The following is a 24,448-nucleotide window of genomic DNA, read 5'->3' on the forward strand; positions in this document are numbered from 1 at the left end:
GTGTAACTAAGGGCCTAAGACTTATGTATAAACCAAGCGGAGTCAAAACATGTTCTGATAATTACAGACTTTTAGGTATAAATCACTTTGCAAGATATGAGCTTTTAGTCTAAGGCATTATGCATAAAATAACTTTTTTAGCATAATACAATCCTGACATGATAAAAACATCTTGTATAACTTGTCTAGTATTGTACAATACCAGTTGTTGTATCCTGTATTAAAATTGTATACAGAATTTAGGAAATGGTAATTTTACATTTGAGATTACAGAAAATTACATAATTGGGAACTATGGAAGGCATTAAACTTTAAAATAAGTGCTTGTAAGGCTTTTTTTTTATATAATTTATAGAAGATATACAAATTAAAGGGCATACATACATATATATATATATATATATTTATTTTAATATCCCCTGACAGTGTACTAAGGGTGTTTCAATAAAGAAAAATGATGCTCACTTTCTGGTACTAAAATGACCAGATAAATAAATCTGTATATAATACAAGTATGAGTATGAATGAAGTATTCATTTATTACATCACGGTTAATCATGACATAGCTATTCATATTAATATGATCTTTATTAGAATGATTACCATCCTTAGGATCATTCTCACCAAGATATTTGGAACAGATATCAGTATGTATAACAATGCATGCTCATATGTTCAATCATTCTTTAGTATAATTGTTTAACTTGTTGGATGGATGATTTTTTTTCCATTAACACAAAAAAGTGAAAAGTTTCTCAGTTTTGTTGTGCATTTCTCAACTTACACTTGAAAGAATACAGGTTCTAAATAAATATGTACAAGTTTCTTGAGAAATAGTTTCTCTACATAGTAATAGACTAACATTTCTTCATCTAAAACTATCTGGCGCTCACCTGTCTCTCCTTAGCTTGACTGCTTTCACATCTGTTGAAAATTCCAGTTCAATCACATGCTTTTTCTTCAAGTCATCCCAAACCATAACTATAACAAAAAATAAATAAATGCTCTTCAACTTTACGCTGATAAATTATAGTATGAAAGTCCAAAAATTATTTTATTCACAAAAGTTAAGCATAAACAGGGTATGCCAAAAAGTGTCAGACTCAATCACTTGATATTTTTGGCAGACTAAATTCTCATGAAATGTTGCAGCAATATTCACGTTCACCAACTTCCACACATTGTTAAGCCTACATTGATGCTTATAGTTCTCAATTTCTGAGAACTGGTTATTTTAAAAACCTCATGTATATTTTAGCAAAATTGCTATTACCACAATTTAAACTACAAGTAAAAAATACAGTCAAAACACACAAATTGTTCAACATCAGATCACAGATAACTTTGGCTTAACTTTATTTAAGTTTTACTGTAATCTACCTGTTCATTGAGAAACATGTACGTATCAGTTTAAATAGCGATTTTTTCACACTAAAATATTTAATTTACTAAATTAATGTGATGAATGATTAAAAAGATGACACATGGTTAATTTTACTTGTTTTATTAAGTAAACACCACACAAAATACAATTTATTAGAAATTATCTCTAATGCCTAAAACAAAATTTATTTAAAAGAGCTTGCATTTTTTAAATATCTTTATTCCTATTAAATCAAATTAAGAGTTTTGATAATGTTTACTTGCAAGAGTATTTATTAATAACTTCTAATCAAAAGCTAACCATACAATCATAATTAAAACGTAACTTGTAAATTACTGAATCTTATCTTGCACAACAAATTATTCTTACTCCAAACCAAAAAAAGTACTACACCAGTTTCTCTTTTATCCTTCATAATACCTTTGTTTGGTGGATAACGTGGCTGCTTTCCTCCTCCCACTAGAGCTAAGTAATTACATCGAAAAAGCATTTCTACATAACCTATTCCACCATCAGAAAAATCTTGCTTTTCCTTTTCCTTCAGTGGATCACAGTTGTACACACGGAACCCATTCTCCATTCCACAAGCAAAGCATCCTTGGTATAAAAAAAAGTTATTAGTCAGTCTTTCTGGTGTCACAAGATGCTGTAAGGAACTGGCTGAACCAATTTTGATGAAATATGGTAAGGGAACTTGGAACTCCAAACAGATGGAGTTTAACTAAATAAGCAATCAGATGATTAGCTTGGTTTTGGCAGCCATTTCAATTTTATTGTCTTAATGTCCAAATGATCAAGGAAGTTGGTAGCAAAATAAATGAAGCCAAACTAAAGTAACGTTTAATGATCTAATGATCACACAGCACAAGTATCTTTGCATTGGTCAAACAGATCATGTGCTCCAGTTCAAAACAATGAAATGGGGGATGACCGAAGATCTTTTCACTCATCAACTTCACATAGAATTTCCTTAGCAATCTTTGTCAGATTGTACAGCTTACAACCAGGTTGTATGATGTATAATCTGATAAAGAGTGCCAACTTGAAATGTTATCCTCTTAAAATAAAAATATAAAATAAACTTGGCGATTGTTCAGCTTATTTTCTAGATAACAGACACAAGACTTCCTAACAAATATATGTGTGGTACCTTACCAAAAGCTTTCTGAAAGTCTACATACATCAAATCCACTGCATTACCCCTATCTATATTAATTGTAACATTTTCAAATGAAGTTGGGAAATTTATAAGACATATAATTTATTTTCTAAACCTATGTTGCCTATCTTCAGTAATATCAAACTTATTTAAATTATCTTGCAAAATCTCCAAGTACAGACTTGATTAATTTCCCAACTACTGAAATAAAGCTGACTGGCTGATAGCTACTTAGAGATTGCTAATGGGGCTCTTGTGTATGTTCCCGATATGTAAATTTGTGCCTTTGGGTAAAAAGTGTATTAGCATGAACACTGTTTTCAAAGCCAACTTGTTTACCTTTAATAATTTTATGTTGGTCTCGTAGCCATATGTAGTCTTAAATGGAGTTAAACACCCACTTAAGGTTGCACTCTCAAGCAACCTGACTCCAGGAAGAAAACTCCTTGAGTGGCATTGGCAGTTATGAGCCTTTCCCCTCACTCTGATTGAAGTAAGAAAATTATTTGACTTCAGGAGGATCATGTTATGAGAATATGCTAAGAATGTCAGTCATTTTGGATGAGCAAAAGATTCTAAATATAAACAGCTCTTATAGATATTTCAGTGTCCAAGAAGCCATTCAAATCATTGTGTGACAAATTAGGTTAGAATTACTTCTCCCTTCAAATACAGGCATCTGTTGGAACAATCATTACCTGACAGATACTTACAAATCTTTATGCACACACATAACTTATGCTAATAACAACTCACAATTTCCTACTCACATTTTATACAGTCATCTTGTATAAGCTTAAACTACAGTGTATGACGTATCTCAACAGTCACATGATATTGGATGTACAACGTTTTTACTGTTGACTGGTTTGTGACACAGTATTATGTTAATTATTGTAAACATGTGACCCCCAACATTTAGTATGCTGTAGTGTCTAAATACCTCACTGCCAAGTTGTGAAAAAGAGCTCTACATTAGTAGTTTTCTCATTAGTATCACTCATGCAGGCGATATCACATAGATAGGTATCTACTGGTGCCTGCTTTGATTTGCCATTCAGCTTGTGAATGTCACCTGTCCAGTGTTTGTGAATTGTCTTGTGTTGATCTCTATGTGTTAATGAATCGTTTCCAAGTTTAAATGATGTGTCTTTATTGAGCTAGTTAAAGTTTGTAAGTGATCTAGTGGCCATTTTACAGAAACAAAATCATTGCATTTTGTACAAATTATAAACAATAACTCCCAAACCAGATTATCAAGGCATTTCGATAGTCGCATTCTCCTAACTGAAGTCATCAAAAATTATCATTTATCATCACTTTTTTGTTTTCTACCACTAAGCCAATTTATGAAACATAGTTTAATGACAAGTCCCCTACACCTTAAAAGAACTGTTCTCCATTTTTTATCAGAAAAACACCAGCAACATAAGTTGTTTAGCACTTCACTCATATTTCTTTGCTCCACAAAGAGGGGAAAAATGTTATCCCTTTTTTTTAGTTAACTTATACATAAAAAAAAACCTTTAAGCCAAGTCTATGCTTGAACTAACAAGACATTTATATTCTCTCTTTGCTTTAAAAAAATTTTCTGATTTCTTTATTTGAACAAATCTCTACATCTTACATTCTATTTTTACATTACAAAATTTTATAAGTTTGCATTTATCATTTAATAATTCTCCTATTCATTTATTTATGAAAATGTTTTTGGTTGGAGCAGAGTTAGTTTTATTGAAACAGTATGAAGTTTCCAAGCTTCATGTACATTTTTCCCATTTACTTTTATTAGCCACTCAAGTATTCTTGAGTATCATTATTATAACAATTAACTGTTTGTAAACACAAAATTACCTTCAATACTGAGACCAGTTTTAGAGCGAATAACACAACAGTCTTTATCACCCAAATCAAATTTATCTTTACCACCCAAATCAAATTTCAAGGAAGGTGGATTTTCAGATTTTATACACTCCCTTAAAAAGAGTTCACTACTAGATAAAAAAGGCTGTTAGGGTTATTAGCTCTAAAATTGGTTTCAATAACAAAATTAATCTTATGCTCACTAACTATTTGCAGTTCTCTCACAGTTGGTCATTGTTAAGTTTACAGACTTACATCACTAAAATCCGGAATTCAATTTCATGTGATGGACAAACACTGTATGCTCAAGTGTTTTGATTTTCAAATAACAGCAAAATTTAAACTTAAGTACCATCTCAATAAAGGTGTAACAACTACTGCATGGTGCACTTATAATTTAGATTATTCAAAATAATATCTTTGATTCTTGGTGCATGTGAAAAGAAATTCTGAATTCATTTTGAAAACCAAGCTTTATACAGAAAATGAAAAACTGAAATGTAAAAAAAAATGGAAACTAATAATAATATTAGCAACATCTATGTAATACTCATTACTAGTACTAGTAGTAGTATTACATTTACAAATTACAGTACTACTACTACTAGTAGTAGGTAACTTGCGACTGACAAACTTTTAATTCTTAATTATAACTTACGTTAACATTAACTGAGTACTTTGGTAAACTAAAATTGCATTTTTTAGGCCACAGTTCAAAATTATCGTCACCACGTAAGTTAACTCAATAACTGTCACTGTTAACAATAACACCAACAGTATAACTATAACTACGTATAAGTTATAACAATAATACTGTTTGTTGTATATAATTAAAGTAAGCCACTAAAGATTAAATACACAATTAAAATTCAAATAAAAATTATACGGAAGTACTTCAAATTCTGAATTTTTAACCAAGGAGACTTACCTTGATCTTGATTGAAACCCGCATACAGCAAACCATTTTCATAAGGGCTTGAAAGACCTATATTCATGTTGAAATCAACTTCTCAAGCGGCAAACGAAACTAATTTTTAAATTTCGTAAAATATGTTGGTAGTGATGTATTTCAAAACAAATGAACACCTCCTCCTGACATCACATTGCCATCCATTACACACGGCATACTCTAGCTCCAGAGGCTTAGGTTTTTTATTTATTTGTTTAGTTCAACTTAAGAAAAATGACAAGGTTAGACGTTTACACACAACATTATATTTAAAAGATACCTTCTAATTTCAATAGGTATTATTAAATTTATTTAAAGTACATATGCCATAAATACGTATAAGAAATGCTTCGTTCTAGTTCTAAATATCACCTTTTAGTTTTACCAATATCATTGTCACCTGACTGTTGTTATACGTGTATATATATATATATATATATATATCACAATTTTCACTGCCACATAGTGTGAGCGCAGAACGAATTTACAAAGAAGACAAGCTGCAAAATCTGTGCAGTAATAGGATAAATAAAATTTTTTAAAAAGATTTTGATTTAAGTTTCGGATTATATGTAAATCGTTACTTAGTTGCTAAATCTAAGTTTAATTATATTCAAAAATGTGACATTCAGATAATTTTCAGGGAGAAAATTTTGAATATGACCCATTCATGGGCGCCAACAGAAATATTTTCAAGGGTGGGGGCAAAACGTAACCTAACAATGGGACAACAAAGGACCTATTGGTCCATCTAGGCTGTCTCGTCCTCTAAACTAAAACTGTTAATTAAAAAATAAAAAACACCTCAAAGCCAGGCCTTACCATTCGTATAATTATCAAGCTTTCTCTTAAACTTACTGCCACCACAACATCTGAAGGCAACCTGTTCCAAAGGCCAATCACCTTGTTAGAAAAATAAAACTGTCTTAGCTGAAGATGACTCCTACTCTGCCAATATTTATATTTGTGTCTCCTAGTCCTACTATTCTCACTGCTAAGTATGAAAAAAGATGATGCATCAACACTATCAATTTCCTTGACAATGTTAAACACCTCAATTAGATCCCCCCTCTAATTCTTCTTTTTTTCAAGAGAAAACAAGTTAAAAGATATTGACCTCTCCTCCTATGGCAATCCATCCATCCCAGGCACCATTCTAGTAACCCTTTTCTGAACCCTTTCTAATAATTCAATGTCTTTCCTATGGTAAGGAGCCCAAGACTGAACACAATACTCCAAATGTGACCTAACCAATGACGTATACAATGAAATTATAACCTATTTAGACTTATAATCAGTATTTCTGTAGACACAATCTAAAATCCTATTTGTCCTACCACTAGCAACAGCACACTGCTTGAATGGCTTAAACGACTGATCAATCACTACACCAAGATACCTTTCTTTCATAACACTGTTAACATTATTCCCATCCAAATTGGTTTAAATCCTTTGGTAAAGCAGCAGCATCTTCTTCACAGCCAGCAACACACAAGACATTGATATCATCAGGAAATTTAAATAATTTATTGACCATTCCTTCATCTTTGTCATTCATGTAAATCAAAAAGAGCAAAGGTCCTAAGACTGGGCCCTGGGGTACCCTACTTGTGACATTAATCCAGTTTGACTGAACTCTATTTATAACAACCCTCTGTTTACTTCCATCCAGCCACTCTTCTATCCAATTTGCTAACTTATTCCCCACGCCTATAGAGATAATTTTGTTTTACAAGAATATGTGTTATGTGGGCTTAAACGCAAAAAAAACTAAAAACATTTAGTTTAACTACGATGTTAAGTTTACATCATAATACGTGCACTTTTTTGTGAAATGTAAGGGGACAAATATCGTCTCTTGTTCCTTCCTGCGAGCGCCCATAGATCCATTTTCTATCAAACAATATTTTGGATTTTATGTTTGGTTGCTTATTTTTGTGGGTAAGGGGATAACCTTGGTGTTCCTTAAGGTCTTCCAATGGTATGTAGGCATACTGTTCTAGTTGCTCTAATTAAGTAGACGTTACTGATTTAACTAAGTACCATTAGATATGGACAGTTTGGAACATTTTGATTAAGACGGCCAGTTTTGGAAGTAAGTCTTGAGGGAGTATAGATAGTGCGGTATATTTAGATAAAACTGATTATTTCTAGAACAATTGTACCACAGTCCATTCTTTTATGGCATAGGCTCAGATGATTTTAGCAGAATTCAGCATTACTTTGCAATCTATCTTGTCAAGCCTCCTATGATAAAGTGTACCAACATGATCTACTCTTTTATGAAATTTGTTTACCTGAAAATACCAGAGTAGGAAGTAGGTAGGATAAATTTTGATGCCATAACCGCAAAATATTATTGTGGTGTTTTTTATTAATGTGGATATTGCCCTTACTTGAGCTCTTGGGTAATCAAGTGAAAAGAAATGCTTCTTACTTAAAGAATAATATTTTCGGTATGTATAAGTTCTCAAGACCGAGAGAAACAGAGATAGTCACTAAAGAAAGATTGTTGTATTAGAAAGTTGTCGGATCTAGGAGAAAATCTCTCTTGGATGTTGAGCTTTGCTGATGCTTTGAAGATTCATGAATTCAATCTCATTGTAGATGCAGATGCAGGAATACGTCCTTGGGTAATGAAATTAAAAGAAATGATTTTTTTACTTAAATAAAAAAAAATATTTCTGTATAAGTACTGAAGACAGAGAGAAAAAAAGTTATTCACTAAAGATAGATGATTTTATTAAAGAGTCATCGGATCTAGGAGAAGCCCACTTCTGGATTTGAAATTTTGCTGACGGTTTGAAGGTCTGTGACTTTAAATTCTTTGTAACTGCAGATTCAGGAATATCATCAGAAAAAGAGACAGTCGTATAAGAGTGTTTTAGGGTCTAAGAGAAGTCTTCTCCTGAACACTGGGCTTTTGTTGATGCTTTGAAGGCCCATGACTTCAAGCTCTTTGCAGCTACAGATGTAGGAATATCGGCCAATGTATGATAAATCCAGAACAGCAGGTCAAGTATTGCACCTGATAATTAATCTCAGCTCAGTGCAAAGAAAGTAAAGTTGACTGGGGTCGCTGAGATCATATAGGGTGACCTGTACATGGCTCCTAGACCATCGGCATCCAGAGTAACATAATCACACTCTGGTTAAGTCCATTCAAGACTTATTGAGAATAATTTATAGTGTCTTTGGTGGATGAAGTCTGCTACTCAGATTTTGTTTTCCCCGATAGGTGAGACAGTGGGCACCATCTAATGAAGATTGAAAACACGAAGAGTTATAAGCTTTTCCAAGCCAGGAGGAATTTGCCAGGATAACTGGTTACCATGAAGGAACCTAGGGCCATGCAGAGCTGATGAACAAGCTGCCAGAAGTAACCTGTTGCTATTCCACCTTGGACCAGAGATCGACTATTTGTCCAAGGGTTGGAATCCCTCAGTATACCCACTGCACTGCACTGATGATGTCAGTGGCATCTCAGCCAGATATTGATTGAGAACCTGCAAGAGAGAGGCTTTGATTGCAACCATAAGTCCCTTTGAGAAAGGCAAAACAGATTTCATCCCCACACCAATGTCCAAAGTGTACCAAAATAAAGTAATTTCTTGAAGTGTTTCAAACAGCTAACTGTAACAACTGGTCTCAGGAGCAGGTATACCTGATCCTGAGCTCGAAGAGTTTATCCTTTACTCTATTGAATATCTAAGTGGCGCACAACTGGAAGACTGAGATACAGTCATGGTCATCAAATTGCACTGACAGTTCAACCCAGAAGAAAATTGAGAATTAAACAGCAGATAGCTTTTAATCATTATAAATGCAATACAATGCATTTGAGATGTCGCCATTTCAATTATGAGTTAAATTTTGATAAGAATAACCTTAATAGTGTTATGGTAGAAAAAGATATTGGTGTTCTTGTTGATCGGACTCTTATGCTGAGAGACAATTGTACGATAGAGCCTTTTTAAGCCAGGAGGAATTCGCCTGTGTAACTCAGTGAATTAATGTTTTGTGAGAGGGTTATTCATTGTCAGCTAGATTAAGCTCAGGAACAGTGGACTGCATGGGCGTGTGTAGCAGAAGGAATAACAGTAAGGGTACTAAGCTTCTACAGATTGTGAAGACATCTTTGAGGATAAGTTTGGTGACAGACTTTAAGGCCAAATTATGAGGCAACACCTGGTTGCGAGAGATATTCTCACCCTTACAGGGGCAGCTTCCGTAATGACAAGTTATGAAATGGTAAGTTTGAACCAGTCACAAGAGAGGAAGAAGCCAGCAGCAGCAAATGCTAAATCTACACCTCAGATGGACCATCCTACTCAGATTATTGTTCTTTCTAAGTCCTTGAGTAAGGGGACAGATGCCAAAAGATTGGAAGTTTGCTAGTATAACTCCTCTTTTCAAGGGAGGTTATGAAAATTGCCACAATAATTATAGGCCTATTAGTCTTACATCAGTGGTGGGAAAAGTTCTGAAAATCTGATCAAAGATGCTTTTCAAAGTCATTTAACAAAATTTCAAATTTTGGTGGCTAGTCAATATGTTTTTAGTAGAGGAAAGTCTTGTCTTACTAATTTTTTAATTCTTTGAAGAAGTTACTGCTTATGTAGATGAGAGTGCTGCTAAGGATTTGGTGTATTTATCTCTGTAGGTGTGGGGATAGGTTGGTTCATCGGATATAAAATTGGTTGGTTGAAAGAAAGTAAAACTATGCTATAAATAGAGTTCAGTCAAGCTGAATTAATCTCACAAGTGGAGTACCTTAGGATACAGTGTTAGAACCTTTTTTTTATCTAGGTCAATGACATAGATGAAGGAATGGTCAATAAATTATTTAAATTTGCTGATGATATTAAAAATATGTTGTGTATTTGTGTGTTGCTATTTATGAGAAGGATGTTTTTGCTTTGCAAAAGGATATGAATTATTTGATGAATTGAGAATTGGACGGCAGATGGCTTTTAATTATAATAAATGAAAGATCGTGCGTTTGGCATATCACCATTTCAATTACGAGTATAATATCATAAGAATAACCTTAGCAGTGTTGTGGAAGACAAATATTTTGGTGCTTTTAAGCCACCCAAGCAATGTGCTGTTGCTAGTGGTAGTGCAAATAGGATTTTAAGTTGTATATACAGAAATATTAAATACAAGTCTAAAGTGGTTGTAATGTAATTGTATGGGTCATTGGTTATGCCACATTTAAAATACTGTGTTTAGTCTTGGGTTCTTTACCCGAGAAAGGACATTGAAATATTGGAAAGGGTACAGAGGAGGGATAGTAGGATGACACCTGAGATGGAAATGTTCTCATACAAGGACAGATTAATATCTCTGAAATTGTTTTCTCTTTTAAAAAAGAGGAGTTTTTCGTACTTAATGTTGAGAATGATAAGACTAGGAGACACAAGTATAAATTTTGGCAGGGTAGGGATCAGCTTCCGTTAATACATCTTTGTTTTTTCTGAAAGGGTGGTTGGCCTTTGGAATAAGTTGCCTTTAGATGTAGTAGATGCTGTAAATTTAAGGAAGTTTAAAGGAAGACTTGATAAATATTTGAATGATAAGGGATGGCTCTATTCTTATTTGATAGTTTAGTATAGTGGATGGGATGGTCTAGGTGGATCAATATGCCCCTTGTTGTCCTTAAATTAAATTATGTATATGTATATATATATATTTACTAAGTTTACAGGATCTGTTTTTCTGCGTGATAATATATGTTATTCGTTGAAGGCGGATTACCCAAACTTGTCAAATTGACGTGAATTCCTACTATTGCATCTTATGCGTTGTTCCTATTTATGGCGAAAACGCTCGAGCGATGTTCAGATTGTATCGTTTTACTCAGCCAACACTTTTCGTATACTTAGTGTATTGGTAGAAAGAGAGAAACACGTTACATAAAGAAGAGGATGCACTCTTTTTATAAATCGTTTTATAACATAACTTTGTATGTGGGTCGATTTAACCATCTTCATTTTTAGCTTTTTTGTTTTTACACGTTGTTTTGAAATCTCGGTTCACAACACTGCCAAATATCCAAAGTAAAGAAATTATGTACAATTCAGGGTGCTTTGTAATGATGATTCTGTTTGCTACTTTCGTCACCAGACGTCGCATGAATTATACTATAGCACTGGTACTTGTTACAGTAAGATTGAAATCAGAACACCTACAACCTATGCTAAGTAATAAGCAATTAAAACATTTTGTAAAAGTAAAATGACGTATGGATGGCAGTACCAAAACGAATGCAAACAAGAATATAGGGATGATACAGCTATACATAGATCATCCTAGATGACTTTCAATATCAAAATTTAATGTTACACTGTAAAATGCACAAGTACAAAATGATTACGAGGTCGGTCAATTGGACCGACCTCGTAGCATATTTATTTAGCATTTTAAATCCAAGACTACACTAGGATAATGTCAAAGTTATTGTATGCAAAATATACCTATTTTTGTTAGTGGATATAAAATGGATATTTTTAAATGTTGTATAAAGATTGAAAGTTCATGTCAAGGTCATCTCTAGTGTAAAACGGGCATGCTGCTGCTGTATAGCTGTAAAAGTTATAGAAGTGTGTATTTATGGCTATTAAAGTTGTCTGCCACTGTACCTAATTTTGAACTACTGACCAGAGGGAAGGCAGCCAGTTAGCAACACCTTACCACCCACGATAAGGCATTGACTCTCACTCTTATAGCACACCCACAGATTCTTAAAGTGCATGGAATAATTTGTGATATCACATGGAATCGAATCTGGCTCACCAGCTATGAAATCCAGAGGTCTACCACATGACACAAATCATATTTAATACAAAATTCACAAAAATATAATTAATACAAATAACAAAACATTTTTATTTTCACTAACATGAAGTGACCAAAATTAGAGCTATTTAGATATGTTACATAACTAACATATCAAATTTGTATTGATTTCAAATAAGGCACAGGATTTCTTGTTTTAGAGCAGGGTAAATCCTTGGAAATTTCTAGTGAGAACAGAATAAAAGATCTTTCATAATAACAACTTTGTTCCCACAAGGACATGCATTATTTTCGTATAATTTGACTTGTTTGACTTTCTAGCACTCACTTTTTCGCCAAATGAAACAAAAACACCTACGTAATATTTATGTGTACAATTTCATTTAAATAAAAAGTACAAAAAAGTCTATGGTGCAAATACCTCTTTGGGTAGAGATTACTCTTAATATTAGTCTCTTCTACCTACCAGTAAATATTGGCAGTATTCGCTCCTCTCCTTAACTCATTAAGAAGACTTCCCGTCATTGTGTCAAACACTCGGATGAGGGTACCCTAGGGTTGAAAAGAATAACAGTCATCACTGCTATCACATAATAAGTATTTACAAACTACTGAGGAAAAATGTTTCAATCATTTAAACAAAAAGTTAAAATTTGAAAAAGAAAGAGTTGAAAGCTTAGGCATGATAGTTTTCTAGAATAGAACAAAAATATCAAAAATAAAAGCATCAATATAAAACAGGAAAACAAATAAAACAATGTTATATCATATGAATTAAAGTCATTTAAAGCCTATTAGTCAGACCTAACATGCTTTGGCAATCCTAGTTTCCTTTAATGATGGCAAACCCGAGTTTCCAAAACATGTTAGGTCTAGGCTTATAAATTAAATCAGTCTGACTACTTTTTATTACTGATATTTGTACATACAGAAACAATATTTCATATTTAGTTTATTTTTTGCATTAACCAATAACATTCAGATGAAAATGATTGGAAATCTAAGAAATTTATGCAAAAATTTCAACTACTGGAGCTCAGTGATAGAGGTGGAGTCAGTCCTCTGCAAAAAAAACAAATAAATAGCAGCTGTTGACTTTTTAGCTCATAGGCTTCGGTAATCAAGAAAAAAAAAAGATACTTACTCTGTTTACAATTTCTTCTAATTAACTTTAATATTAAATGTTTTAAAATCTACAGATGTTACACTATTAAAAATACCCAATATTTGAAGAACATGTAAAATTGCCAGGTAAATGAAAGTGAATTTAAAAACTTGTTACTATGTTTTAAAATGATAATATTGATAAATTATTAGTGTTAAAACTAAAATAGATAATAATGTGCTATTAATTCTTACTTTCATTCTGACTTGCAAATGACTTAAATAAAAGTGGTATTGATTACATTTCATTAATAAATATACCTCACACCATAACAGCTGATAATAAATAGTGCCTAGAATACTAGTATGTCTGTCATATCTGACCTGTGGAACCCTGGTATTGGGCAAAAGGGCTAGTTGGCACCAGATATGACAGATATTGTTTAGTTCACATATTATTATATATGCTTCTTTCCTTTCACTCATAATCTTTTGACATTTGACAAAACAGCATAATTTTTGAAGCAGCTGTTTTTGAAGCATGCATCAAAGGTTACTTACTTTTTCTGAAGCTGTGGCCAATTTTGAGCCTGGAAGATTAAGAGCTATACAGCTTAGAGCTGCCTCGTGAGCTGGGATGTCAAGTGGTGCTTTTTCAGTGTTGGCCAAGTCGACAATTTGTACGTGTCCCGTCTTTCTTCCAGGAAATGCTAGGAGAGAATTGTTGCTATTGGGACATAACACACAGAGACCTAAATATTCAAAAGAATATTCTTTTCAGTACGCAAGCATGCATATTTGAAATTCAACTGTATTTGTTAGTGGATCTGACATTTTTACATAATTTATTAGACTAATATTTAAATGACAGGAGCACAGCAATCATCAACATGTACAGACCCTATGGACAATATGTTCCCAATTTCCTGAAGCTTACTCTGGTAAGAAAAACACTTCTTAAATAATAGCTTAGCTTATTATAGAACAGATTGAATTTATAACTATTCGTTTTTATGTTGTTGAATTTCACACAAAGCTATGGAAGGGCTCTCTGCACTAGTCATCCCTAATTTACAAATGATAGACTAGAGGGAAGGCAGCTAGTCGACACCAACCATTGCCAACTCATGAACTACTCTTTACGAAGGAAAAGTAGGATTGCCCATAATATCAAAACACCTACATTGCTGAAAGGGTGAGCATATTTGGTGAAGGGAATCGAACTTGTAACTTGTAGATTGCAAATCAAGTGATCTACCCATGAAGTTATGCCAGCCCTATAATTATTTGATGCTCAAATAGTATATAAGATGTTGTCTAAGCAAACTTTATTACTACTATTACAGATGAAAAGAAAATAACCAGAAAAGTGATTTTAAAAGTCCCCCTTCCAAAGTTTACATTTGGATAAAAACAATGAGCCACAAAGATGTGAAGTACAACAAAATTTTCAGTTGCTACTTCAAAAATTCCAAAATAACTTTGTGAGAATGTTGAAAGAGATCTAATTACCACAACTTACAATGAAAATGTGATAATCCCACTTGATATCATTTTACTGTTTCTTTACTATTGGTTCAATCAAAATACTTCATACAACTGATTTGTAAAGGACGACATCAGACAGTCATGTAATAGTATACTTCTAAAAAAATCACCTACTACAAGTAATATAACAACAGTTACACACAAATAATTCAAGTTGATTGTGCAAGGCTTGAATCAACCTTAGAAGAAGGGTACGGTATCATTTTGTACTGCTTAGGAGTAAATGATTGAACTGGAATATACTAATGAATAAAGTGATCAGTATTGTTTCAGTTTGCTTCACAAGTGTGTGTGTGTGTAGCGTCATGCTTAACCTGATATAAGGAATACTAGTAAAGGTTTGTTGCTATTAATGGAGAAACATCCCACAACACTAAATAAAAGATGTAATATTTCTAAGAGATAAAAACTGACATTGAATGGGATCAAAATTCCTGTAATCTAAACCACTACACTAGTAAATTTTGTTCCAGTTTTCTTTATTTATGAATAGCACATGTCCTAGTAAACAATTCCAAATTCAAAAATTAGATACATTTACCAAAGAAAAACAAAAAAGGTTTATATACAATTTCAGAGTACCTTTTGGGTTTGCACATGTTTCAAACACATGGACTTGCTGTGGGTTCTGGGTAAAGGTATAAACTTTGATGACTGCTTCCAGGACTGCCACAATTCTAGTAATGTAACAAAATAACTAGGTAGGATCACTTTACCACACAGGAACTGGTATATCACCCAGTTCAAAAGCTCCCTTATATATATCTATCATCCCATTTTGGAAGTTGTTGATGAAGTGAGCAACCTGCCTAGTGAATTGACAATTAGATCAAACATTTTATCAAGTTTCAGACATTCTTATAAAGATACACAGAAGTCCATTTCAACAACAACTTTCAACTATTCCCTCCCAGTAGTGTTTCTATGTTACTGTCACTATTACATTTTTAGTTTTAAGCAGAACATTTATTATTATAATTTATAACAATTATAATTTCTTTTAATTGCAATTGTTAAGTACAAAAACATTATTCAACATAAGTTTAAGAAATTGTACTATGATTATAGCTTTAAGGCTGGACATGATAAAAAACACACTAAAAGAATAATTTAAAAATATATAAAAAAAAAGTTTGTTTGTTTTGTTGTTAAGTACAAAGCTATACAATGGGCTATCTGTGCTTTACCGATTACAAGTATTGAAACCCAGTTCTTTCAGAGAGAGTGTGTGTGTATATGTATTTATGAGCTTTAAAAAGAAACTCAAACCTACTAACTAGTCATCAATTAAAAATATTAACCAAAGTGTCTTTCCATTGGTATATTATGAGCTACAATGCTGCTACAGGATGTCATGTAATGTTACAAAAAAAGGTTAACCACTCTCTATTACTTTACTTTTGATAAACAAAAGGGGCACAGAAGGTGGAGCTGATGCTCACTCACTACAAATGTTAACAACTACTAAAAGATATGTCTGATTCCACATCTGCTTACTGTAAGTTATTAGTACTGTAAGTTATGTCACACAGGGAGTTGTAAGTCTTTACAATAGAAAAATAATAAAGTGTTAGTACATAAGAATTCAATGTTTAGTTTTAAATTTTAAAAGTGTTTATATGACTGACTGAATAGGAATAAAAAGCGAATCTGGTTTCTTCTCACGGCTTTCTACCCTATGTGTACTAGAGGTGACTCGCAGTCTATACAGTCACCCCTAATACCTCCCCCCCCAGATTAAGCTTGCCTTCCAATGCTCGAAAAGTGTTCTTTTTCTGTCAGTTGGCGTCTACCCATTTAATGTCATCTGCACATCACTGCCTATAATTAGTTAATTAGTTTCTGTTATCACATTAATCAGCAAACCATGATGCCACAACTAGCCACTGAACAGTGTAACTCATTACTTGCTAGTTCACCTTTTTAAAAATGTAGATTAATTAAACTGTATTGTTTTTCTTCAAACAACAACAGCTATTTTTTCAATGCATCTTACTATTATAATTCAGGATAGGACTAAGGTTCTCAGGGGGAGTGGATATATCTATCCTTACCCAGTATTTGAGTTGTAAAAAGTTAACCAGGGGAATTCTTGAAATCTACTCACACATACATGTTCTCACAATGAAGAATTTGACAGCCAGAATTTAAATTTGTTTCTTTCTCTTAAACAATGGAACTATTGTTTTCTTTCCCTTACTTCTAAATTTCAGCACTGCCCCCATCCCCACAACGAATCATCTGTAGTGTTAACAGACATCAAGTCTAATGGTGGGGAGTATTGTGACAAAAACCTTATACAAATTAAAGAAAAAATTAAATTTATCATTCTTCATTTAACCCAAATTTCATTCTTGCATTTGATTTTTTTTAAACATTAGACTATATATAGGGATATATACACTGAGTCCAACACAGAGAATCAAACCCTAAAGTTTAGCATTATAAGACCACAATCTTGCCAATGAACCACCAGAAGGCAACTGCAACATTTCTAATTATTTTGCAAACAAAATTGAAACTGTTCTCCCCATTGATCGTCCTAAAAACAGATTTCCAGTATTTCAAGATACAAGATCAATGACCCTTGATGGTACTTTACAAAATGTATTTTTAGTTTTTCAAATTATAACTGAAAAATTATGAGGAAAAAGATTTTAATGGTACTACACTCACTCAAAACCTTGAGGCCGTTCAATAAAATTTTGTTTTAGTAATTCCTTTTTAGTCAAACTAATACGACAGATAACTGATTAACCTCCAGAATAATCACTGAAAAAGTCCTACATTAACAAAAAACTTTTTCTTGGACTCTGTTATTAAAGGATGAGTGTAGGTGCACTGCTTAGGATACGTTATATAGTTAACTGCTTTTTGCACCATAACCAATTGTATATGTACACATACATTCTAATAAAGCTCTCAAGATTTTTACAACTTCTCCATATTCCTAGTTTGCAAGCATAATGCATGCATATGGGTTAAACTTTCAGGGATTTCAAACTCTTGTTAATCAACTACACTGTAACAAATTTTAAAGCCCCCCCCAAAAAAAAGTGAGAGAGAGCAGAAAATAAAATTCATTTTTAACAAAATTATGGGTCTAAAGTATGTTTAGCATAGCAACAAAATTCAATCTAATTGACTGTTAAACAATGTTTTATAATGGTTCTTCTTTTTTTAACTACTGTAACTCAAAATCCCTTAAAGCCAAGAATGATATGAATTTAGGTTTTGAGAGCAAGACACTGCATATAATTTCAAATGAAACAACTTAAAATATGCATTTGAGTACTCAGTAAATTGTGGGAAAGTCATGACTTAGTTCATTTACAAATTGATTGGGAATTCAAGCCTCGGGTAATGCTATGGGTCACTTATAAGCTTTGCTATAAACTGACTGTCTTCCATCACAGGCTGATTCTTTAGGACTTCATGTATTGGTATAATAACTCTTCACAGGATGGTTTGTTAGGAGGACCTTTGATGTTATAAACTGTTATTATTCCAGTAAATGAAGTCTCCATAAAGAACCAGAATTAAACAATAGATTGAACAATTGCCAAATTTTTTTTATTAAAAGAAGAATGACATTTTGAGCTAGCGCTCTTTGCAAGATCTGTATTATCTGACGAAGAGCACTAGCTGGAAATGTCATCCTTCTTTTAATAAAAATAATATAGAAAAAAAACTTGCCAATTGTTCAACCTATTGTTTAATTTTTGTTATTTTCCTCGCCTACATGGTTTAACTTTCCATAAAGAACCAGCCCATGATAGAAGAGTTACTTAAACAGATATTTATATTATGGAAAATATAATTTCTTCCATGCATTCGTTTTGATCAAAGCATTTTAATGATGTAAGGTAAGGATAATTAATGACTGGTGTAAGTCAGTTATCCACCAAGCTATGCTAACTACAGTTAGTACTGTTTGTAATCCTTTGCTAGCATCAAAGAGCAGCCAAAATATATTTCAGAAAAGCTAGTTCTAGCACTCAGAAATTTTCTTCAATGATTCTACACACAAAAAGGAAAACATGCATTTGCCCAACATTGAAGATGACCTTCCTGCATACTTAAAACAAAACTTTTCAATATGGAAGCTAGTTAATATTCAGTAGAATCAATTTCTGGTTCTCCTATTTCAATGTCGTGTTAGCTAAATTGTCAGAAACCAAACCAAAAAAAAAAGGCTAAGTTATGATTATGGCCATATTTGGAATGGACTACTCGAACAAACACCACAGCAAACCTGTATCGTTCTGTCATTTCTGTTGCTACTCAAGAACAATATCGACAGCAAAAAAAGTCATGGAAGATATATATATGCACATGATTCTATAAATGTCTGGAAACTGAACCTGATGTTTTATTATATGGAGAAGTGATCCATTTCTTTAACTTACATGGTCAAAGTAGCTTAATATATATAGGAGTGTGTTTTCTCAATCAAACTACATTTCACTGTCTTAAAGTGTTGGTTGTTTACTGATGTTCCACATGGAACACAGAGAACTTTGCTTCCTTTGCTGTAGTTTCATGGTCCTTAATGCATCTTTCAAAACTTCAAGAGTCTTTATACATCAAACTACTTCAACTAAGCCTAAACACAAGTCATTATATTTTGCAATTAAAGCTTAAAATGAGAGTCGTTATCATCAAATTATAAACTTTCTATTTACTGCTAAGAAACTGTATTGTTATTACATAATACTGACACTTTTCAAATATGTGATATTTGTGATAAATGTATAAAACTAACAACTTTATATTATGCATCTTAATAAACAATACATTTATGAAAAAAGCTTTGTTCATTTTCATATCAGAACATGATTATAAGTAAATAACCAACTGCAACAAATCTTTGTCAAATAATAATTGCTGACAATGTCTTTAGTCTTCAAATACTTAGAAACAAAAACTCAAGTACTGTACAACCTTTCTGAATAAAGGTACTGGAACCATATCATCAACTTACTGAGTTCTTACAAAATGTTGAATTACAGCTGAAGATATTCAGAAAGAAATTATCAGTTTCATATTTTACTTTTCATTTCTGACCACCAAGAAATGACAGAAGAAAGGTTCTCCACCATGATTGGCTCTGTCATTTTGCTGTTTTGTTTTAACCTGTTTGATTTATTATGACTTCTCATCTCTATCATCTGTCATCTCCAGAAATTGGGTGTAAACGTCTCGGCTGCACTCCCCCTTGGAGTTGAAAACAAACTTGTAGTAGCTACCATCTGCACAGATAACTACAGAAAGATCAAGCATAGATGTTATTATGGTTTGTTGACAATTATGCGCTAAATAATATCAAAAAAAGATAAATATGTGCACTACATCAACAAAGGTAAACAAAAAAAAAGAGTAACTATTTTCGAATTAGGAAAAAAGTACAAAGATGTAAACATGGTTTAACTGGCCTATCTATTTAACTATTCAGCACTTTTTTTTTTAATCTGGTCAACACTTTGTTTTACGAGATGCAAATCAGACATGCTTCCAAAGAACCCAAAATTTCAAAGAATGACCATTATTTCTTCTCTGGGTATATAATAATAAATACTTAAACATATCATACAGATATTAAATACAGTGGTTGAACTTTCAAGTGTCACTTCAAGGCCTAGAAGTTTCAACATTTCCTGAAAAACTTTCACCTTATTGAAACATTAATATATTCTGTCGGTAACCAATCAACATTTTGTTTAGATACATAATTTTTTTTTTTTAAAACTACTCAAAGCATAATTATTTTGTCGTTTTTTTTTTTAAATATCTTTATGCATGCTTGTTTTATTATTTTGAATATCATTATTTTGTGCTGTAAGTTGTTGATGAAACTGATAATTAAATGTACACTGAAAACCACCTGTGAGTAGGTGAATAATATACAGCACTAGTTGTTCTGTTAGTCCTAAAAATTAGTACATTTGTTAACTGGAAATCATGAAAATGCATTGGTTTAAAGTTATAAGTTGATACAAAAGAATATTTGAATTTTGTTTTATTAAAATTTCTAAGTTCACACACACAAACAAAACCAACCTATCACAGAATTAGGATCAGCACCAAAGGCACAGATGCAGTGTGCACCATCGGGAACTTGGAAACGGGAAAAACTCCACTTCGATGCAAAGTATTTGGGAAGAAAAGTTGCTGATGCTAGGCTGAGAAATACAGAATTCACTTAAAGTTAAGATGTAGTTATGAACCTACCTGATGCTAATCTGAAAAACATGGAATGCATTTAAAATTAAGATGCAGAGTAGTGTGCAAGTTTATTAGAACACCTCATTTTCTCTTGCAGTTTTAATTGTTGTGCCTATGAAATAAAACCTTTGTAATTTAAAATCAAATTATTGATTTTTTTCACTATATCCACGAGTTTAATATGCTACACATTTAAATGACTTTAAAACTTAAAAAGAAAAGCAATACATAGCTACAAATGATTAAGTACAGTAGATTTTCAAAATTTGTTCAAGATATCTAAGCAATACAACACTGTCACACATGATTGCCTTAAGTATCTGTACCATTCAGCACTAACAAACATTTGAGATTTTCATATTCTGAGTTTTTCATGCAGGTATGTATATAAAGGATGATTCTGATTCAAAAAAAAAATATCCAGTACAACTAATACAGTGCCATTCACAAAGTACTGTGAAGTAAACATTGGACAGATACAAGGAAACACAGTCCTACAAAGAAAAAATCTAAGATCTGCTGGACTCCATGCTTGTGAAAAGTATCAACTGTGCTAAAGAAAGCCTCTCAACACATCTTCAAAAAAAATTAAATTACACCAGAGATTTTGAGAAAATACAAAGCCACAAAGATTCCAAGCTGTTATTGATGCCAAAGGTGGTCACATTAAACATTAGTATTCAATCAACTTAGACATTATTTATGTACTAATTTTGTAATTGTTTCCTGTAGGATTAATTCTCAATAACTACAAATTAATTGCTAAAATAAATCAATAATTACATTTATATGTAAAGCTCATAAAATGATATTTGTTAAGGTGTTCTAATAAATTTGCATGCTAACCTATCTGACATCTTGATGAAATACTGAATGACTGAGACACGGTTAGAATATTAGTAACTTGTAAAACACTAACTAAATTAGGAATATTTAGCAAAAAGCTTTATTAATTATCAGATCAGTATTAGAACACAGTCCAAAAAATAAAGAACTACTACATAAAACAAAAAATAATATAACAGGAGTGAGTGAAAGATACATTTTTTATTTTATCTTTTGCAAAACCTTTGACACGAAAAGCATGCTGAAACCTCATATGCTTCAAGTTTAAAATATTAACTGAATTTATAATACAAAACAAAACTTAAATATAAAAACAAGATTACTTAAATATTTTACTAATTATAGTTTTATAATATTATACTGGCATCATCTAACAGTTAGGAAAAAAGAGAACTTCTTAGCATTTGATATTGTTAGTGTTTCAATGCTAAATCTATGATATGCTACAATATGCATAATTTTTCAAATCCCATAAAATATTCACTTGTTTAACATTCATAAAGTTTAGTCTGTTTATTTTGCAATGGCAAATTCTCTAAAACAGCTTGATGTGCAAGAGTCACAATTATTTTTTATTTTAAACGTTGTAACGTGCTTCTTAATGTTTAGGGTAGCTTTAAAAAAAAAGATCCCTTTTTTTAATTTGATTTGCTTATAAGTAAAATTTACGATTTGAGAATCATTCACCGTTGTTTTTATAAGTATTAATTACACTGTTTTACGGAAAACTGAATCAAATTAAAAACTTTTACAAAAATACTTGAGCCCTTTTCAATCATATTTGGTACAGAAATACCTCACTGACAAAGAATTGATATAAATTACAACACTACTGGTCACAAGTGTTCCTACCTGGACTGTTTGTTCTTCTTAGAGTCTTCTACTGCAAATATGTGAACTGTTCCATGATCACTGGACACACACAGTAAGGACGAGTCATGGTTAAAGTTGATACTATAAAAAAAATCATCTCATTTTGGAAGTTGTTGATGAAGTGAGCAACCTGCCTAGTGAATTGACAATTAGATCAAACATTTTTATAAGAATACACAGAAGTGGATAGAAACATCACATAAATCACCAGTTCACTAAGTAGGTTGTCCATTTCAACAACAACTTTCAACTGTTCCCTCCCAGTAGTGTTTCTATGTTACTGTCACTATTACATTTTAGTTTTAAGCAGAAAAATATACCAATGGAAAGACACTTTTGTTAGTATTTTATAATTGATGACTAGTTAGTGGGTTTGGGTTTCGTTTTCTAGCTCACAATATACCAAAGAAAAGACACTTTTGTTAGTATTTTATAATCAGTGACTAGTTAGTAGGTTTGGATTTCATTTTGAAATGCAATATGATTTAGGTTAAGTTCAACATGATAGCTTGGAATCAGTTCAGCTAATTCATTAATTATGTAAATATTGTTAAAACACTACATGGTTTGAGTTTATGATAAATATGTGATTATAACTAAGGTTTAGTTCTATTTTTATTACATTCCCTTACAAAACTGAGTGCTTTGTCTTGTAGTGATTTAAGAATAACATTGTGCATTTGGAAAACGTCTGAAAAGTTGACAATCGAATGAGATTGAAGTAGTGGGATGAAGAGAGTGGAAGTGGAATTTAGCTTTTCTGATATGCACTATGCATGCAAGATTAGACTGTACAGCTGTGAACATGTGCTGATCAAAGTTATATGTCACATGCATGGTCTCATTAACAACTACTGCATCAGCCCTTGGTGTTCTTTATGTTAAGCAGTGTTATTCAGCTTCTGTAGCATACCTACACAAGCATTAAAGGCTTTCAAACTTATATGATTGAACTCAAAATTTTGAGTGTTGTAACTAGTACTTCACATGCTGGTGAAAAGTAAGTTTTGAATTTAAAGTCTTTAACAGAACAGTGACAAATGTCATTGAGATAAATACATTTTTTTGCTAGTTCTATAAAGTAGTAATTATACGTTCTGTTAATTTAAACTCAACGTGTTGAAAACTTTTACGTTCACGTTTAACTATTACAACTTTGCTTCTCGAATTTTGTTGACGTTTTGTTTTTTTCTTTTAAGTTTAGGAATTTTTCTTGATGTGTAATTAGCAATGTAAATTAAGCATTCCTGATTTTGGAGATAAGTGCTTGATATTTAGTTGGGAAGGGTAACCTGAAGTGTCCCAGATGAGGGAACTACTTACATGATATTTGGTTGGGAAACTAGCATGTAGTGTTCTAGACAGATGAGGGGGTCTACTTACCTGATGTTTGGTTGGGAAGGTGACATCCAGTGATCTAGATAGGGAAGGAGGATAACTTACCTGATGTTTCATTTAGAAGGTAACATGTACTGTTCCAAACAGGGGAAGGGGGACTACTTACTTGATGTTTGGTGGGAAGGTAATATCTAGTGTCTCAGATGGGGAGGAGGATATACTTACCTGATGTTTAGATATGAAGATAACATTTAGTGTTCCAGATGGTGATGGTATCTATTTACTTGATGGCCATATATGAAGATAACATCTAGTGTCTCAGATGGGGATGGGGCATCTATTACTAGATGGCTGTTTA

At 32.4% G+C, this 24,448-nt stretch overlaps 2 protein-coding genes and 1 long non-coding RNA gene across 3 annotated transcripts in view; all 3 read right to left on the minus strand.

The window, feature by feature from the left end:
- Positions 1–402: 402 nt before the first annotated feature.
- Positions 403–5,689, minus strand: LOC106478814 (WD repeat domain phosphoinositide-interacting protein 3-like). Its single transcript, XM_022382492.1, has 3 exons — positions 5,335–5,689; positions 1,805–1,981; positions 403–981 (listed from the first exon to the last, which is right to left on the minus strand). The coding sequence occupies exons 1-3, from the start codon at positions 5,399–5,401 to the stop codon at positions 890–892; spliced, it is 336 nt and encodes a 111-aa protein (XP_022238200.1). The 5' UTR covers positions 5,402–5,689; the 3' UTR covers positions 403–889.
- A 6,981-nt stretch (positions 5,690–12,670) lies between these two features.
- LOC111085148 lies at positions 12,671–15,506 on the minus strand. Its single transcript, XR_002609991.1, has 3 exons — positions 15,391–15,506; positions 13,822–14,012; positions 12,671–12,708 (listed from the first exon to the last, which is right to left on the minus strand). It is a non-coding gene; the product is annotated as an uncharacterized LOC111085148 (long non-coding RNA).
- A 4,171-nt stretch (positions 15,507–19,677) lies between these two features.
- Positions 19,678–24,448, minus strand: part of LOC106478815 (WD repeat domain phosphoinositide-interacting protein 3-like) — a 9,539-nt gene continuing 4,768 nt past the window's right edge. The window contains exons 2-4 of the mRNA XM_022382504.1: positions 22,732–22,849; positions 20,869–20,990; positions 19,678–20,072 (exon numbers count right to left, since the gene is read on the minus strand). Of these exons, the coding sequence (XP_022238212.1) occupies positions 19,957–20,072; positions 20,869–20,990; positions 22,732–22,849 (356 nt within the window). The 3' untranslated portion in view covers positions 19,678–19,956. The remainder of the gene's footprint in view (positions 20,073–20,868; positions 20,991–22,731; positions 22,850–24,448) is intronic.

This window comes from Limulus polyphemus, unplaced genomic scaffold (genome assembly GCF_000517525.1).
Source record: "Limulus polyphemus unplaced genomic scaffold, Limulus_polyphemus-2.1.2 Scaffold253, whole genome shotgun sequence".
Taxonomy (NCBI): Eukaryota; Metazoa; Arthropoda; class Merostomata; order Xiphosura; family Limulidae; genus Limulus; species Limulus polyphemus.

What these genes read in the sequence shown, in the direction of transcription:
- LOC106478814 (XM_022382492.1), bottom strand. Translation starts at nt 5,401, where the DNA reads ATGAATATAGGTCTTTCAAGCCCTTATGAAAATGGTTTGCTGTATGCG. An exon ending in GGGTTTCAATCAAGATCAAG is followed by an intron (nt 1,982 to 5,334) that starts GTAAGTCTCCTT and finishes TTTTATACCAAG; the next exon opens with GATGCTTTGCTTGTGGAATG. An exon ending in ACGTTATCCACCAAACAAAG is followed by an intron (nt 982 to 1,804) that starts GTATTATGAAGG and finishes TTTTTGTTATAG; the next exon opens with TTATGGTTTGGGATGACTTG.